Here is a 19,356-nt window from a genome sequence, read left to right on the forward strand (position 1 = left end):
TGAAGTTCCAAGATTCATGAATTAAGATACCACTTTTCTAACGTGTTTGAAATTTCAGTCAACATAATTTTTTGAATTCTCTGTCAAAATTTTGTACAATTCCAGTAAAAAAACACTGTTTTTTTGGGCCCGTTACCTTTTTTTGGAGAAGGAAGATTTGACAAACTTAAACATTTTGTCATTTCGACAAGCTGGCCTAACGCGACTAGGCGAACCAGAGATGTGAATCAAAAGTGAATCAAGATAGATTAACTGTGCGACAGGCTAATCTATTTTTTCAAAGTTAGATTAGAAATTAGAAACGCTAATTCATTATAAATGGAAACGCTGGTCCATATTAGGAAAAATTCGAAACGGCAAAACCACAGAAGAAACAAAAATGCATTGAAAAAATTGTTCATTCGAATGTTTTTCCATAAATACATATACATTCTAGCTTTAAAAAGTCATTTAGGATCCCTGAACGGATTAATGTATATTACCCAAATCAAGCACAGCATGAGAATGGCATAGAGAACTACCTTAGGAAACACGTGGCACCCACAGGCATCCACACGCGAGAGAAAATATGAGCTTCAGACAATAAAGCTCCCATGATTTAAAATGTTTATAAAGCGAAATAAAACTTTCATATTATGAGATACTGGGGTACGTATAAAAAGGGAGGTTAACCATTTCAACAACCATAAACTGGTGAAGGTATTGATTTATATATTTTCCCCGAAAACGGTAAGCACATAATGCTTATCGAAGTAAATATTACCCATTGAATTTAGCAAAATTGACCAAAAATTGTGAGATTCCCAAATGTGAGATTGAGATTCTTCCAAATCGTGAGATTCCCAAATGTGATTTCCAGTTTTGAGATTCCCAAATGTTCATTTTAAGCTGGCCCTCACTTAAACAAGCAAAACAGTTATTCACAAAAGAAATTCCCCACCCAGATTCCGCCTGCCTCCGGTTGTTAGCGAGACCGTTCCTATCTTGTCCTAAGTTCCTTGATCAACTCCAGATATAGAAATTAGAGAGAGAGAGAGAGAGAGAGGAGTTCTACTCTTATTTACTGTAGCTTTTATTTGTAAGCCTTGATTAATGTTTTGATACTATTTTGAGACTTTGCTGTTGTTAAAGAAAAACTTTTGTTCCCTACATTACAAATAAAATTGACAGAATACCCCGACGGTTTCTCTCTTTTATTACTTACATGGGTATTGCCTATGTTTGGTACATATTCACTCGTTTTTCTGTTTTTAACGAGCCATTTAAATTTAAAAATTTAGTTTTTTATTCATTTTACCAGTTTTTTAATCTCTTTGTTTAATTTTTTTCTTGTTTGTTGTTTTTTGAGCCCCTTATATTTGAATTCGACCTTTAACAGCATTGATGAAATAAATATTTTATCAAGAAAGGACTCAAATAAGAACATAAGTAGAAATGGTACCTTTTTTTCTTGTTCATAGGTGTAGGCATAGATCCCATCAGCATCATTAAAAACCATATAGTTATTCATAATTGGTGCGCAGCCTGACACCAGTTTAAAGACTTCTGTTGCGCAGGCTGCCGCAATAACAGCGTTAGTTGAGGCAACAGCTGGGATTATGTTCTTTACAACTCCTTGTGTCAGCCTGTACGTAATACCAGATATTCCTGAAAAAAGGTATTCATTTTTGTAAGCTTACATGTCATCCCGGATGTGCCTAAAAATGGAGATTCATTTTTAAATAAGTTTATATGCAATATATGATATACTTGAAAATTACTGTTCATATTTGGGTGAGTCTATATGTATTACCGGAGATCTAATACCGTAAATAATTGAAAAGGTATATCCATTTTTAAATAAGTCAATATGTATAACTGGAGATCTAATACCACATATAATTGAAAATGGATATTCATTTTTGGGTAAGTCTATATCTAGTACCAGACAGAAAATAGACAGTCACTTTGTAATCATTTGTAATAGCTCTTTCTTTAACGATTGAGATAATAGGTGCCGACATACTCTTGGGTGAAAGAGACGGGAGTCAAATTTTTAAGGAAGTTTTTCACAGTTTCGAAAATAGAAAACAACTGGGAAGAAAATAATTTTCAGGATATGATATTCAGTTTGTCCCTTATGTGGAAAAATCTCAGGAGGGCATCAAGAGCGTTTCAGGAGTGGTTCAAAAACAAAAATAATTCGTTTTTAGCAAGTGCAAGACAATTATGGTCACAATTTATTTTGTGAAAATAAAATTGGAATTAATACAGGCGTTTTCCCCAAGGTTTTTTTTTTTAACTTTTTTCAGATTTATTAACATTTATATTTATGACGCAGCCAGGTGTGTTTCACGTTTAATGACAGTACGGATATGGCTCAAACATTATAGGCCATCATAGTACGGCAGAAAAGACAGAAGTTCGGAGGAGTTTCATCAACTCAATCTGCAGCTGCGCAAATGTTTGAAGCTTGAATGCAAGCTTCAGAAGAAGGATTTGGTTATTATAGCTGGTCGCCAATTAAAATTCAGGTATAAGAAGAATCATAGCTGTATCTGCCAGTCACTATCTTTGTGCGTATGAAAAATAATATAGCTTGTCGTCACCCGGCAGTTCTAACCAAATTATTTAAATTTCAGGAAAATTACAGTAAAAACTTACACTTATAAACCTAGAATAGCTAGCAATAATGGTCTAAACCATGGTACAACTGTAGAAAAAGCAGAAAAGACTTGGGTATTATAGTTGGTTGTCAATTAGAATTCAGGTCTAAAAAGAATAATAGCTGTATCGTCACCCGGCAGTTCTAACCAAATTATTTAAATTCCCCTTTCGGCATAAACCTGAATTTGGTTCAGTGCTAAACATTGTACAACTAAACTTATGCACAAAAGCCATTTTTTAAACACAGGCCATACCCTGATATTGGCCATTAAAATACCAACTACTGTGTACCCACATATGATTTTATTAATGGGCACGAACTGAAAAATGGGCAGTATAACACGCCTTGCCCGTTCGAGGTCTATAAGCAAAAATATAGAAGGATGCACATTAAGTCAGCGCTCAAGCCACATTCCAGCACAAAGGGCTATAATAGTTTATTGGGGCCAAGGCTGGTAACTTGTGGAACGTCCTTTGTTTAAATCATTAAAGCTTACCACATATTAAAGCATTCAAGAAGACAATAAACAAGGAGTGGTGAATGAAAGAAGTGGTAATGAATAAAGGATGGTGGAATGGTATAGTCATGGTGTAGAGTTCAAGATTGGGCCGTAATCACCAAGGAGTGAGTATATCATGGCAAAACCCTTAATCACGAATGTAGCATTTATTTTCATATCCACTCTATTCAAGAACACTTCCTTTACTTATATTTAGAATGCATTATTTACAGTTGCACCGTTATTATTATATATTGCTTATTATGAATTCACTGGATAAAATAACCTACAAAACCTCCACATTACAAAACACTTAAAAAAAAAGAAATGCGTGTCACCTGTTCATTCTCCCCTAGGGAAACCTCTTGTCAGTGGCTGCAGTCGCACCTTACGCTTCTAAGGAAGACGAATCAGATAAATCAAACATATTAGTTATTCCAAAGCAAAAACATACCCTAAGGCCGAATATTTAAAGTTGTTTCTTTTTTTCAAAAGACTTCCCTAATATTCTAAAGCAAATAATAACATGATTGTATCACTTTTCCGTATTTTTAATAAAAAAAAAAATTAGAAATACAAAACGGGTTTTAACCAGTCTCAAACTGCAACATGGATTAACATTTTGCTTGGAGCAACATTTGGCTCTTTCAGCCAGAATGAATTCTGTGGTTATTTTAGAATGGTGCTTGTTGGGGAAGGAAGACAATCTTGGTTTGTTTTATTTGACTGGACCTCTATAATCTCCAGCAATAGATATTTGTGGGGAGGATTGGTCTCCCACTTGGCTGGTCAATACTTAGGGACTTTTGTAATTTCATCAGTCTTATTATTACCTATCATACGTGAGTGGCTAGGGATATATTGGAAATATATTTTTATGCCTCTTGATGCAAGCCTATCAGTAAGGCTGGGACAATATAGTGTATCTATATCCATCTTGCGTTTGGATGTTGTGGGCAGCAGCTCTAAGCTAGACATAGAGTCAGAATATACTATAACATTTTGCATGTTAGGAATCATTGGTTGATTATTCATAAGATACTCCAATACCATGATTATAGCTTTTAACTCTGCAGACATTATAGATATGTTTACCCCCCAAATCAATATCTTCTTCTTCATCTGCAAAATTTGTCGTTTAATTTTCCAATTTACTGTTTTTCTTCTTCTTCTTTTTTTAAATCGGGGCGACGCTGGAACAGAACCGTACGTAAACACCAGTTTTAAACACACAAATTTAGGGTCTTAATCAATATGAATTATGTCATCTTGTCAAAACATACGCAGGCTATATCATCTTGTAAGCGAAGATGCAGTGTTGCCAGAAATTGCATTTTATACAAATATTATCTTGTGCTATTTACAGAAGGCGTTATATATGACAGTTTCCTGTCAAATCAGTCCTTTCCCAACATTCTACAGCGACTGGCTTGCTAAGATAACCCCTGGTGAAAAAGAATCACTGCTGGTGAAAACGCAACTCTGATCAAAAAAGCATCACTACGTCTCATAGTGAAAGCATCACTGTGTCCCATAGTCCCAGGTGAAAGAGCATCACTACTGGTGAAAAACACATTGCTGATCAATAAGCATCGCTGCGTCCCAAAGCCCCCAGTGAAAAAGTATCACTGCTGGTGAAAAACGCATTCCTGATCAATAACCATCGCTGTGCCCCATAGCCCCTGGTGAAAGAGCATCACTGCTGGTGAGAAACGCACTCCTGATCAAAAAAGTATCACTGCGTCCCTTAGTGAAAGCATCACTGTCCCATAGTCCGTGGTGAGAGAGCATCACTACTGGTGAAAAAGGCATTCCTGATCAATAAGCATCGCTGTATCCCATAGCCCCTGGCAAAAGAGCATCACTACTGGTGAAAAACGCACTCCTAATCAAAAAATCATCATTGCGTCCCATGTGAAAAAATGGTTTCCCTCATTCTTTAAGATACAGGTTTGTAATTCTCCTATACGAATTCTGGTTACAATGATTCCAATGCTGCAGTTTTCATTTTGATCCGACACCATTTTCGAAGAGTTTTAGGCTATTTTTAGAAATACCCATAAGTTTATTTTCGCAATAAGCTTTTACTATCAATACTAATGAAAATGACCGAATCAACTTCAAAGGGCGATTCTTCCTCACTTGATGGTTTCTTTTTTCCAACGCGTTTACCGGAATAAAATAGAAAGAGAGCAAAGAAAAAAGACATAAAGATAGAGATTTGAACGCGTTTCCCGGAATAAAATAGAGAGAGAGCAAAAAAAAGATATAGAGATAGAGACCAAGAATTTACTAAATCATAGGTAATGATTCAACCTTATGAATAAGAAAAAGGTTTGAAAATAATAATTTACCTCATTTCATTACTGTTATTTTTTAAGTAACGTTATGTGATAAATTTGATGGAAAAAGTATGCGTTAGATATACCGTTTGCCTTTCAAACAGTTTGTGGTAACGAACTGTAGTAAGGAGCGACCTGGCTCAATAGTAACCAAAACTCTAAAACATGGAATTTCGATACCATTAGCTACATCAAAAGAATCACATTTTAATGCTGATTTTGAATATATAAATTTCATCAAGTTTAGTCTTACCCATCAAAAGTTACGAGCCTGAGAAAATTTGCCTTATTTTAGAAAATAGGGGAAAGCACCCCCTAAAAGTCATAGAATCGTAACAAAAATTACACCATCAGATACAGCGTATCAGGGAAACCCTGTTGTAGAAGTTTCAAGCTCCTATCTACAAAAACGTGGAATTTTGTATTTCTTGCCAGAAGGCAGATCACGGGTGCGTGTTTATTTGTTTGTTGTTTTTTTTTTCCCAGGGGTGATCGTATCAACCCAGTGGTCCTAGAATGTTGCAAGGGGGCTCATTCTAACGGAAATGAAGTGTTCCAGAGTCTTTTTAAAATGACCAAAAAACTGGAGGGCACCTAGTCCCCCTACCACGCCAATTATTTTCCCAAAGTCAACGGATCAAAATTCTGAGATAGCCATTTTATTCAGCGTAGTCGAAAAACCTTATAACTATGTCTTTGGGGACAACTTACTCCCCCACAATCCCCGTGACAGGGGCTACAAGTTATAAACTTTGACCAGTACTTACATATAGTAATGGTTATTGGGAAGTGTACAGACGTTTTCAGGGGGATTTTTGGTTGGGGAAGGGGTTGAGGAGAAGGGGATATGTTGGGAGAACTTTCCATCGAGGAATTTGTCATGAGGGAAGAAAATTTCTATGAAGAGAGCTCAGAATTTTCTAGCATTATTAAAAAAAAAAACAATGACGAAATAAATATAAAAAAGTTTTTTCAACTGGAACTAAGGAGCAGCATTAAAACTTAAAACGAACAGAAATTATTACGCATATGAGACGCTTAACTCCTCCTAATACCTCGCTCTTTACACTAAAGTATTTTTAGTAATTTCAACTATTTATTCTACGGCTTTTGTGATTCAGGGGTCATTCTTAATGAATTAGGACAAAATTTAAGCTTCAGTGTAAAGAGCGAGGTACTGACGAGGGGATGAACCCCCCTCATATATGTAATAAAAAAATAAGAATACAAAAGTTCGTTACGTAAGCTAATTTATAAGTTACGTATATCCTTCACTAATAAAAACATTCGTAAAAAATTAAAAGTTCTAGTTGCCTTTTTAAGTAACAAAAATCGGAGGGCAACTAGGCTTCCTCCCCCACTCTTTTTTTTCTCAAAATCATTCGATCAAAACTATGAGAAAGCCATTTAGCGAAAATAAATAAATATGCAAATTCCGTTTTAATCAATCCCCTGCGGAGAGCCAAAATCATAACATGCATTGATTCAAAAACGTTCAGAAATTAAATAAAAATAACAAGTTTTTTAACTGAAAGTAAGGAGCGACATTAAAACTTAAAACGAACAGAAATTACTTCTTATATGAAAGGGGCTGCTTCCTCATCAACGCCCCACTCTTTACGCTAAAGTTTTTTACTGTTTTAAAAAGTAGAGTTGAGAGAAAGAGTCACTTTAGCGTAAAGAGCGGGGCGTTGATGAGGAAGCAGCCCCTTTCATACACGAAGTAATTTCTGTTCGTTTTAAGTTTTAATGTCCCTCCTTACTTTCAGTTAAAAAAAACTTGTTTTTTTCTATTTAATTGCACTAAGAAGCTTCCACGTCACTTCCGAGTCAAACGCTAAGATACCTAGTCGATGTTTGCTTTTTCCATAAGAAAACGTTTTTATAGTTCATTTTTTTAACATATTTTATATCATGTTAATTTTTGCTGTAAGCTAATAACATTATGTTTTTCATTTTTTAGTTGATTTTGAGGCTGATTGAATTTTGATTCAATCAGTTTGTGATACCTCATTTTTACCTCGCTATTTTAAGGGTTCACTAATAGCGTTTACTTGAAACAATTCTCTATATTGAAGACCTCTCTAGAATTTATTTTACACATACCATACTGAGAGCCTCGTTCGAGTGCCTTTTCAAATATCCACTGAATGTGCTCAGGATTATCCCCGTCAATGTCTTTCCCAAAGGGAGTTTCTGCTGGCCACTGCATCATCCTTACATATTCTATGCAATGCTCGGGCAGGCGAGGGGTTTGAGCAATCGTACATAGTGGAAAGTTTACCTAATAAATAGAAAAAGGATATTAGGGAAACACAAGTTAAACTCCTTTATGTATGATACTATACAGGTTGTTTGCATATTATTTTAGTTAAGGATGGTGAAAAGTCGTAGTAACATTTTCAAAAATAAAATTACTCTATTAAAAAAAAAAATTCGAAAAGATGAATTTCTGCTGTCACTCAAGCGACTTTTGAATACGTATGACCCAGAAAAAATTAAAGGGTAATATCTACCGTTCCTAGGCAAAACTTTTTAATTGAGCGGTATCGGGGGTTTCATTATTCAAATTTCAGACCATAGCCGGTTGGGATCTACATCGCTTGCTAATCAGGCACTCACTATGGTTTGCAGGCAAGCTAGGTAGCTTCCCTAGACTTCTAGTTTTCATTACTTATAAATAACTAGGTATATCGCAGCCCAATTTGGTTTAAGAAATTATCTTCGTAATGCTTAAGGGGAGCATTCTACCAATGTGGTTACTGCATTCATATTACTTGCAAAAAAAGGCTAATTTGACTAATCAACAGTATTTTCTTCATAATTGTAAAAAGAACCGTATTTTACCCAGGTCAATGCGACCTATATTTCACTTAAAACACACGTAACAAACGGCAAATTACAGAACGTATAGGGTTTGGTATTTTAAATCATGTTATTAGCAATTACAAAAGAAAGCGCTACAGGTTAAATCAGGATATTTTCAGGCTTGAGCGAGAAATGTTATTTCGGTTTTCTCAAAAGAGAAGCCGATACTTCAGTAATCCCTGAAATAAACGTTGAACCACTTCCCCAACCACATAATCAAATAAACCCTCAACCCCTTATGTCTCAAAGGGTATCCGCAAGAAATGCAATGGTTAAAATCAGAAATCAGGTGACCTAGTTCTCCAATTTATTTCAATTGCTGCTTTCTTTGTTTGAGCGAATGGATTTTTCTTTTATTTCTCAGTTGTTCGTTAGTCTCCGTCGATGGTAGTCCATATTTGTTTGGATTTTGTGCAAATCGCGGATATTGGCGAATAACTCACTTTATTGTTGTTAGGTATTTGATTTTTGGTCTTTTATTGAATTTTATTTCCTTTTTTCGGTTTTTTTTATTGGTTTTGTTGTACTTTCCGCGTTTGTTTTTTGTTTTTCATTGATCATATTATTTTGTTCACGCTGAAGAAGAGAGGCGGTTGTTCTCTCGAAATATTCGCTTTCTGTGTTTTCTTCAGTATTTTTATTTGGCCTTTAAAAACCCCATTTTTGATCCTTTTCTTTCTTTATGTTAGTTTTAATAAATATATATTTAACAAATAAAAATAATTTTTTGTACTGTATATGGGGCCTAACGGGGGGGGGGATGTAATCGTCAGAGGAATGACTGTTATTATTAGAAAAATCAAATAAGGAATGTAATGGTGATATTTTTATTGTCACTACTCTCATCACGAAGTGACAGGGATTAAGTGTCACTTTATGGTCCATTTAAGCGCTTTAAATTTGATTTGCGAGTGAAATGATTAGTATATTTGGTAAGAGCATAAAAAGTTTTCGAGCGTCGTGTTCAACCAGTCCCAATGTAGGTAATAGAATCGTTTTTAAAATGTTATCAAAAAAAGGCTATATGGGATCGCTCAAATGGCTCTGTATATTTAACAACCGAGAGATACACGGAAATCGACACTCTTACTTTGAATTATTGGTATTCCGTGTGAGCATTTCTTGTCTAAAGAAAAAAGAAGAAAATCCCAGAAGTCACAGAACCGGGATACCTACTAGAATACAAAAAAATAACAGTCTCAAAAAGAAATCATAGCCTGCAAAGACACTGAAAAAAAAAATTAGCCAGAAAAGCTTCATTTTTGAAGATATTGGGCAATGAATGTATGGGCAAAAGACATTAGACAAAATGTATAAATAAAAAAAAAACACCAAAATTCTTTAGGAGTGCAAATCTAGGAGGAGGTACTTGAGAGGTATTCTATCTAAGATTCTTCGGATAAGAGGTCGTGGTAAACATCCCTAAACACAAGTGGTGGGGCATGGAAACTGCCCCACCGAAAAATTGTGGCCAGGGTTATGTTCTCTGTGCTAATTTTGGGTATTCTATTTTTCGAGGTTTTACAGTTTTAATGTTTCTAATATAGACGACACTGTTTTTATATCATCCGATAGATATTATTCACTTTTATCTATCTACATAACTATATTAGAGGAGTTTGCCCCGTTGTTTTTTTTTTTTTATGAAGAAGTTAAACAACATGTGAGAAAAACCAAAGAAACGGGTCTTATTTTTAAATAGTTTTAGACAATTTTGCAAGAGAAGGTATAAGCAGTAGCATAATTCAGGCTTTATCTAAACATAACTAATCTGATAATTAAAGTACCTTTTTCTCTCAGTTACATTCATAGCTGTTGTCTTGTCGTAAAATCGCCCGTTTCATAGGGAACATCCATCTTAAATACATAGTCTTGTGTCTTGACATTTCCCAACCTACAAGATATCCTCTACCCCATCGCTCCCTCCCTATGTAAGGATCAGATCTATTTGCTAGAAACGGTGAGCAAATAGCTCTAGAATTATCTAAATATTATGTCAGCTGTCGACATATTAAAGCCACCATGCTCATCTGCGGAGCATTGAGTAAGCATGTAATGCACGCAGACTTATCAGGAAAATCAATTACCCAACCTACAAGAAATCCCTCCTCCCTCCCTCCACATATAAGGGTTAGATCTCATTGCTTCAAAAGGTGAGAAAATAAATCTCAGAATAATATAGACATTGTACCACACCGACATACTAAATCCATACTAGCCCCCTACCTCTCCTAGCCCTTACCTACCTCCTCATCTAAGGGTCGAAGACATACTAAAGCCATCAGACTTACCTGTGGAGGATACAAATTGAGTGAATATTCAATGAATACAGATTTATACAGTTATAACAGTTATTCAACCTACAAGAAATCCACCTCTTCCCCTTCTCATGTAAAGGTTAGATATGTTTGCTTCATAGTTGATCGAATAAATTCCAGGATAATCTGAAAATTGTACCAGTTGTCAAAATACTAAAGCCGTCATAGTTACCACCTTCCCTCTCTCCGTATGTAGACTAATGGCTATATTAGATACTAAAGTCGTCAGACTTACCTGTGGAGGATACAGATTGAGTGTACATTCAATGCAAGCGGATTTTCCAGGCATAATGATCCTTGCATTTCCTTTAAATCCTTCTGTGCCACCATCAATCAAAGGGATTTGCTTGTTAGGTGGGTCCACATCAAGAGAAACAAGCACTGAGTTTATCCACCTTCTTGCTACCACTGAGTCAAGACCACATACAACTATATCGAATTGAGAGTAGAAGTCACTATCACAGTCTTGAATTCTTTTATAGTGTCTAAAGCTTGGTTAGGAAATAACAATTACAAAGAAAACAATCACGTATTTAAAAACAATCTGAGAGGTTATTTTCTCAAAATTCTTCTGTGTTGAATGTTTTTTTTTCAGATAACCTGGGCACAGAGGGATAGGGGGAAATCCTCTAAAAATTTGCCTGGGAGACTTGGACACAATTACAACGGTAGCAATTATTATGTTTGGAAAGAGCGTTGAATAGCGAACCTAATAGGATGTTAGATTTAGAGTTATTGAGTTTGTAAATTTAGGGTTTAAAAAGGTCATCAATAAGCCTTCAGGATTCTTTCTAAATATATCACAAAATCAGATACCTTTGGACATAAGGTACGGCTGCATTTAATCATTGAGAGCGGAAGCATGTACTGGTATACAGTTAAACTGAAAGCGTCTTTAAAAATCCAGCAAAAATAAATGGGCATTTCCTAACTGGAAATGGAAAAGACATAGTTTCTAGCTTAATGAAAATCTAATACGCCTTTCCATACAGAGGGGCTACTAGAAATATTCTAAGTAGAAACACCATTTACTTGCAACGGATCCCAAAATAGGAAAATCGTGCGTAATATTTTACCTTCCAAATATACAAAAACTAACAAGAATCCGAAATATAATAAAAAAAAAAATCAGTATCTGAAATATACTATATCAGTCAAAAATTAACCTTCCATGACAACCAAAATATCACCCCTTCATAGGGTAGTCTCTTTTTTTCAAAAAACACCTTATCCTATGATTGAAAGCATCTCAGCCAGGATCTTTACCAAACCCTCATAGCTGAGAAGCATATTCAAAGACATATATGATCTATTATTGTTAAGGTTGTCTGATAGGTTTTGTGAGGTTAGGTTCGGTTGGTTCAGGTAGGTTCAAAGCTGAGAAGCATATTTAAATCCAGAAAGAATCTATTATAGGTTATTTGGGTTGTTTGCTGCTTCTTTTTTCAGGTTGTATTGTTGTTTGAATAGAATTTTAATCCATTTCTGCCCCGTTACAAAAGAATGAATCTTCACAGAGGCTTCACAGAATCTTTATTGAAATAAAGTGACCCTAGAACTCATATTATTCAGCCATTTGAGCTACTAACAACCTCCAAAAGGGATTTATAACGAAACTGGCTCATATTTAAATTAAATAGATAGTTACAGAAGGATTTCAATATCGACCTAGAAAGAAAAAAATAAAAATATGATATTATTTTATAAAAGAAAACTATTCAATTAATCTTCACTTAAATTACTGTCAATATACTTTTAAACCAACTGTTGACAGTATTAAAAATAGCCAGTACAATTTGAAGGACACAATTCACTGAAGATACTAAGCTAACTGAATTAATACATATCCAGGCAATCAAGCAAAGGCACAGGTGTGATGTCCTGTACCTTTTCAAGATTCTGTGAAGGTGTTTTGTTTCACAGTTATATACTATTTGATGCAACATTTATGTATATATCTTAAGCTTATTTTGATAAATCAAAATAAGAGTATTTAATCGTTTTGGGTTCTTACGACGACAGTACAACCGAGACCTGAGTAATGTAGAGATGTCTCTTCAACCACAGTGGGAGGACGTCATGGCTGCAGCTCTGCTCCGAGATGTCTGGCAAGGTTTCGTAGACGCCCTGGCTCTGGAGGATCTAAGGTAATCATTTTGGGTGAAATTCTCTTTTCATGAACAGCGCTATTTTAAAGCGACCAAATTGACTGATTTCAAATCAAATCATTAAATGTAAATAATACACACTCTTGCATAAATGTCTACAACACTATGTCTTTTAGTCAATCATTTTTTTATGAAACAAAAATATTATAATAATTAAAATAGGGTCACCACAAGAAAAATTTGTAATCGAGCAAAAAATTTGCAAGCACGTTTTTCGAGACGCAAGAATTCAAATTATTGACAGCACGAGCAAAATTCTGCCAATAACTTAGAGAATAACACTGTGTCCTGGAATCAACTAGCGTCAATTTAAAGCTTCCACATGTGCTTCTCTAGTTGGAATATATAAGGAACAATGGAAAACAGGAAGAAGCTATTTTAGATGGTACGGAGGAGGAGTGTCGAGACAAACTTCAGGCACAGATACTCACAGGACAAAAAGGGGCTCATCTTCAAATGCTAACCCCCCTTTGATTTGTCCCTATTTACATAATAATACTAGAGGAGGAAAAATACGGGTAGTTTAATACTATAGACACTTTCAAGTGATAAGATGTAATATTAAGATAAGAGTTCTTAATATCAAAAATTCCAGTACCTACAAATGCGTCCATACGAGTAGCCTATATACACAGGATACAAGATACCAAAGGGCAAGTCCGTGAGCCACCAATCAGCTAGAGAAAACCTTCTGGTTGGAATTTCTAACTAATGATTGATCCGAAATTTTTAAATTGGGCGGGAAAATTGCTTTCAGCGCATATAGTTTTCCATAATTTAGAACGCTAATTAGAGAAAGCTTAATTTAGAGAGCTAAAATGCCTCCAGTGAGTATTTAAAGAAAAAAAATAGTTATAAAATAAAAAAATAGTTAAAAGTTAAAAAATAGTTACCATATTCTTATCTTAGAATTACATAGGAAACATTGAAATTGTTCACCAAAAACCAGTTTTTGCAACTTTTTCAAATTTTCTTAAAATTTGAAAATAGCTTAACTTTTTAGACGAGTTAAGGCACTCCTAACGTAATTTCATTTATTTTTAGTTATTATAATTTTTAGTTTTTAGTGCGGAATTTAGAAAAAGTATACAATTCTGACTTGAGCTGAAAAGTAGCAATGGTCCGAGATAAGCTTCATCAGTGATCTTGATAATTAAAAGAAAATGCTTCTGTGTTCAAGGATAACGTCAGTTCACTCCATAGCAGCATTTTGTATAATACTTTTAATTTTACAAGATTATACATATAATACTTATAATGATATCAGTTTTTTCAATATCTTCTCTTCATTTTTAGATTGACAGAATACAAATCAACAATGATAGTAACTACCACTTCACAACACGTCTCGGAGAGTTTGGGAGTAGAGAGGAGGAGGAGACTCAGAATATTATTAACGTCATTGTATCTATAGTATTTATACTATTTCAATATTCAAATATCTATACATATATATAAAAATGTAGTGTCTGTCTGTTACATGACCGTTATTACCGTTACACGAGCTAAAAAAGATTCAGGCTCTTTTTAAATTTTATTAAATTGCTTAAAATGTAAAAAACTGGTTATTACACAGGTATTTGAATATATTTTGACAATGGATTAAAGCAATTCGAAAACCTTAAAACAGAAAATCAAAAGTTTGAAGTTTAGTAGAAATTGTCGAAGTTTATAATGCTTGCTGCTCAAAGAAAATTTGTCAAAGGGTCAATAACGTCAAAAAGAAATTATTATTAAATTGCTTAAAATGTGAAAAAACTGGTGATTGCACAAATATTTCTTATGTTTTGGCAATGGATTAAAGCAATTCGAAAACCTTAAAACGGAAAACAAAACCAATTTACGTCATCAATTCGATCCGAAAATGACATAGCATTGCCGGGACCCAGAACACAAGGGACAATGAGAATCCATATATAGAAGCCTGCACGTACCATGCTGGGGTCCGCGGGGACCGGTGGCAAAGCCATCTGGACGCAGCACTATCTGTGGTTAGAACACAAGGGACAATGAGAATCCATTCGCGGGACCGGTGGCAAAGCCGCCGGGACCCAGCACTGTCTGTGGTTAGAACACAAGGACAATGAGAATCCGTATATAGAACCCTGCCGCGTGCCATGCTTGTATATATCATATATATATACTAGCTGTTGGGGTGGCGCTTCGCGTCACCCCAACACCTAGTTGGTGGCGCGCTTCGCGCCCCCCAAGTCCCCCCTCGCGCGTAAGTCGTTATGCGCCATATTAGTTACGCGCCATTGTAGTGGTGTCCCTGTGTCCCCACCTGTGAATAGAGATATATATATATATATATATATATATATATATATATATATATATATATTATATATATATATATATATATATATATATGTTTTTAACTACGTAAAACATGCGAATATACAACATTCTTCGCTGTCCCATTGTCTGTGCATATAAATAGATTGTCAGGTTTACTGACTCTTGAACTTGCAACATATAATTGTCCATGGGAAAAACAATCCGCATTCAGATCTATACCTCATTATTCTAATGATGTGTCCCTGTGTCCCGGTCGTCATTTATATTCCCTGTGTCCCGGTCGTCATTTGTGTCCCGGTGTCCCAGTTTGTAATTTCTCTTCGACTGTCCCGGTCGTCATTTATATTCCCTGTGTCCCGGTCGTCATTTGTGTCCCGGTGTCCCGGTAATGTAATTTCTATTCGAACAATCCCTGTGTCCCGTCGTCATTTATATATACCGCCTGTGCCCCGGCGTCCCCGTTGTATTTGTGTCCTGTTTCCCGGTCGTCATTTATATTCCCTGTGTCCCGGTCGTGATTTGTGTCCGGATGTCCCAATCTGTAATTACTCTTTGAGGTTCCCGGTCGTCATTTATATTCCCTGTGTCCCGGTCGTCATTTATGTCCCGGTATGTAATTTCATCAGTCGACAAACATGACGTCAGTCGACAAACAACTTCATGACGCATACAGCTCAATCCTTATAATGACGTCAGTCGAAAAACATGACGTCAGTCGACACACAAACATGACGTCACTCGACACACACACACACAGACAAATTATTTTTATATAGATATATATTATATATACTATGACCAATATTTAAATTACATTGTTGAATGAGCAACATTTGTATATATGTAATTTTTTCTCGGAAATAGCACCATATGTTTTCCTCATAATTGGCACACTGCTATTTTCAGCATGAAAAAACGACCGAGATAGGCAACGACTACGGAAGAATTTATTCCCCCTCCCAGCTTCATAACTATTTTTCATAAATCACATGTTAAATGAAATTAGAGACCCCTGAAGATTAAATTCTTGAACACAAGTAGGAGGACATTCAAAACTCAATTTATTTGTTGACAAATCAGTTGATCCAGAGCTTCTAGAGAAAGACATTCCTGTTTGTTAGTTGTGAAGTGAGTCTTAGATTCATAGTTGCAAATTCAAAATTACAATAATAATTTGTATAGCCTACCAGGAGGCCAAACAACGCACGGTGGCAAGTCCGTGAGCCACCAATCAGCTAGAGAAAACCTTCTGGTTGGAATTTCTAACTAATGATTGATCCGAAATTTTTAAATTGGGCGGGAAAATTGCTTTCAACGCATATAGTTTTCCATCATTTAGAACGCTAATTAGAGAAAGCTTAATTTAGAGAGCTAAAATGCCTCCAGTGAGTATTTAAAGAAAAAAATAGTTATTGGATTTGTGCAATTATACAAAACCCAAAAGAATTATTATCTTTCCAATCATTATACGAGGCTCAGTGTGCCCCAGCTTTATGGAATCCCAAAATATATGCAGATTTTCAAGTCATTTATTTGAATAATATCTCCTCTATCCATCCATCCATAGTCTTATAGCGCAAATGCTATTAAAATTTGTTGGAAAAATTTGTCCAAAACATAAATAGTAAGCCAATGTCTTGATTCTAAGGGAGGAAAAATGAAGGAGCTTTGCAAATATTCCTTGTATCAACCAACAAAAATAAAACATAAATAAAAATACTAACTCCTACCCAAACCCTACCCTGATGAATACTTTCAAAGGTTTTATGTTTTGTGACTAATTTGGCTCTCTTTGAGACACTTTTCACAGTGAAATTCATTATATCTTAAACGTCAATTTCATGTCTTCCAATTTTGAAAATACACATGTGCAGCCATCTTATTTTGCAAAATTCTAGATGAAATTTCAAAAGAGTAGGTGACCCTTAAGTTACAACATAGATTAGAATCAAATTTATAACCCAAATAATAAATTTGTATTTATTCATAATATGGATCGTAGATTATTTACATTATTGATTAAAATCAAGTTTACAACATGAATAACAAATTTATATTTATGCATTAAACAATCGGATTTATATTAATTTTTAACCCAAACCTAAACAAAAATAATTAGATTTATATTCATTTTAACCTAAACCTAAATAACAACTAAAAGTTAGAGCAATAAACAAAATAAATCGCATAAGGCGATAGTGAGTTGACAAACGTCGTTATGACATACTTGGGTTTTTTGTACCATATTCTTATCTTAGAATTACATAGGAAACATTGAAATGTTCACCAAAAACCAGTTTTTGCAACTTTTTCAAATTTTCTTAAAATTTGAAAATAGCTTAACTTTTTAGACGAGTTAAGGCACTCCTAACGTAATTTCATTTATTTTTAGTTTATTATAATTTTTAGTTTTTAGTGCGGAATTTAGAAAAAGTATACAATTCTGGCTTGAGCTGAAAAGTAGCAATGGCTCCGAGATAAGCTTCATCAGTGATTCTTGATAATTAAAAGAAAATGCTTCTGTGTTCAAGGATAACGTCAGTTCACTCCATAGCAGCATTTTGTATAATACTTTAATTTTACAAGATTATACATATAATACTTATAATGATATCAGTTTTTTCAATATCTTCTCTTCATTTTTTAGATTGACAGAATACAAATCAACAATGATAGTAACTACCACTTCACAACACGTCTCGGAGAGTTTGGGAGTAGAGAGGGAGGAGGAGACTCAGAATATTATTAACGTCATTGTATCTATAGTATTTATACTATTTCAATATTCAAATATCTATACATATATATAAAAATGTAGTGTCTGTCTGTTACATGACCGTTATTACCGTTACACGAGCTAAAAAAGATTGAGGCTCTTTTTAAATTTTATTAAATTGCTTAAAATGTAAAAAACTGGTTATTACACAGGTATTTCAATATATTTTGACAATGGATTAAAGCAATTCGAAAACCTTAAAACAGAAAATCAAAAGTTTGAAGTTTAGTAGAAATTGTCGAAGTTTATAATGCTTGCTGCTCAAAGAAAATTTGTCAAAGGGTCAATTAACGTCAAAAAGAAATTATTATTAAATTGCTTAAAATGTGAAAAAACTGGTGATTGCACAAATATTTCTTTATGGTTTGGCAATGGATTAAAGCAATTCGAAAACCTTAAAACGGAAAACAAAACCAATTTACGTCATCAATTCGATCCGAAAATGACATAGCATTGCCGGGACCCAGAACACAAGGGACAATGAGAATCCATATATAGAAGCCTGCCACGTACCATGCTGGGGTCCGCGGGGACCGGTGGCAAAGCCACCTGGACCCAGCACTATCTGTGGTTAGAACACAAGGGACAATGAGAATCCATATATAGAAGCCTGCCGCGTGCCATGCTGGGGCCCGGTGGCGAAGCCGCCGGGACCCAGCACTGTCTGCGGTTAGAACACAAGGGACAATGAGAATCCATTCGCGGGGACCGGTGGCAAAGCCGCCGGGACCCAGCACTGTCTGTGGTTAGAACACAAGGGACAATGAGAATCCGTATATAGAACCCTGCCGCGTGCCATGCTTGTATATATATATATACTAGCTGTTGGGGTGGCACTTCGCGCCACCCCAACACCTAGTCTGTGGGGCGCTTCGCGCCCCCAAGCCCCCCCGCGCGCGTAAGTCGTTATGCGCCATATTAGTTACGCGCCATTGTAGTTGTGTCCCTGTGTCCCACTATGAATATATATATATATATATATATATATATAATATATATATATATATATATATATATATATATATATATATATATATATATATATATATATATATATATATATATATATATATATAATATATATATATATATATATATATATATAATATATATATATATATATAATATATTAATATATATATATATATATATATATATATATACTAGCTGTTGGGGTGGCGCTTCGCGCCACCCCAACACCTAGTTGGTGGGGGCGCTTCGCGCCCCCCCCAAGCCCCCCCGCGCGCGTAAGTCGTTACGCGCCATAATAGTTACGCGCCATTGTAGTTGTGTACTATGTCCCACCTGTGAATATAGATAGATATATATATATGGTTTTAACTACGTAAAACTTGCGAATATACAACATTCTTTGCTGTCCCATTGTCTTTGCATATAAATAGATTGTCAGGTTTACCGACTCTTGAACATGCAACA

At 35.1% G+C, this 19,356-nt stretch overlaps 1 protein-coding gene across 2 annotated transcripts in view; it reads right to left on the reverse strand.

Annotated features, from left to right (window-relative positions):
- Positions 1-12,946, reverse strand: part of LOC136042674 (NEDD8-activating enzyme E1 catalytic subunit-like) — a 45,027-nt gene extending 32,081 nt beyond the window's left edge. Inside the window, exons 1-3 of one of the 2 annotated variants that reach the window (XM_065727636.1) lie at positions 10,910-12,946; positions 7,595-7,772; positions 1,442-1,647 (exon numbers count right to left, since the gene is read on the reverse strand). In XM_065727636.1, the coding sequence (XP_065583708.1) occupies positions 1,442-1,647; positions 7,595-7,772; positions 10,910-10,963 (438 nt within the window). In that variant the 5' untranslated portion in view covers positions 10,964-12,946. The remainder of the gene's footprint in view (positions 1-1,441; positions 1,648-7,594; positions 7,773-10,909) is intronic. The other variant, XM_065727634.1, reaches the window with a different exon arrangement.
- Between the last annotated feature and the right edge of the window lie 6,410 nt (positions 12,947-19,356).

This window comes from Artemia franciscana, unplaced genomic scaffold (genome assembly GCF_032884065.1).
Source record: "Artemia franciscana unplaced genomic scaffold, ASM3288406v1 Scaffold_1709, whole genome shotgun sequence".
NCBI lineage: Eukaryota > Metazoa > Arthropoda > Branchiopoda > Anostraca > Artemiidae > Artemia > Artemia franciscana.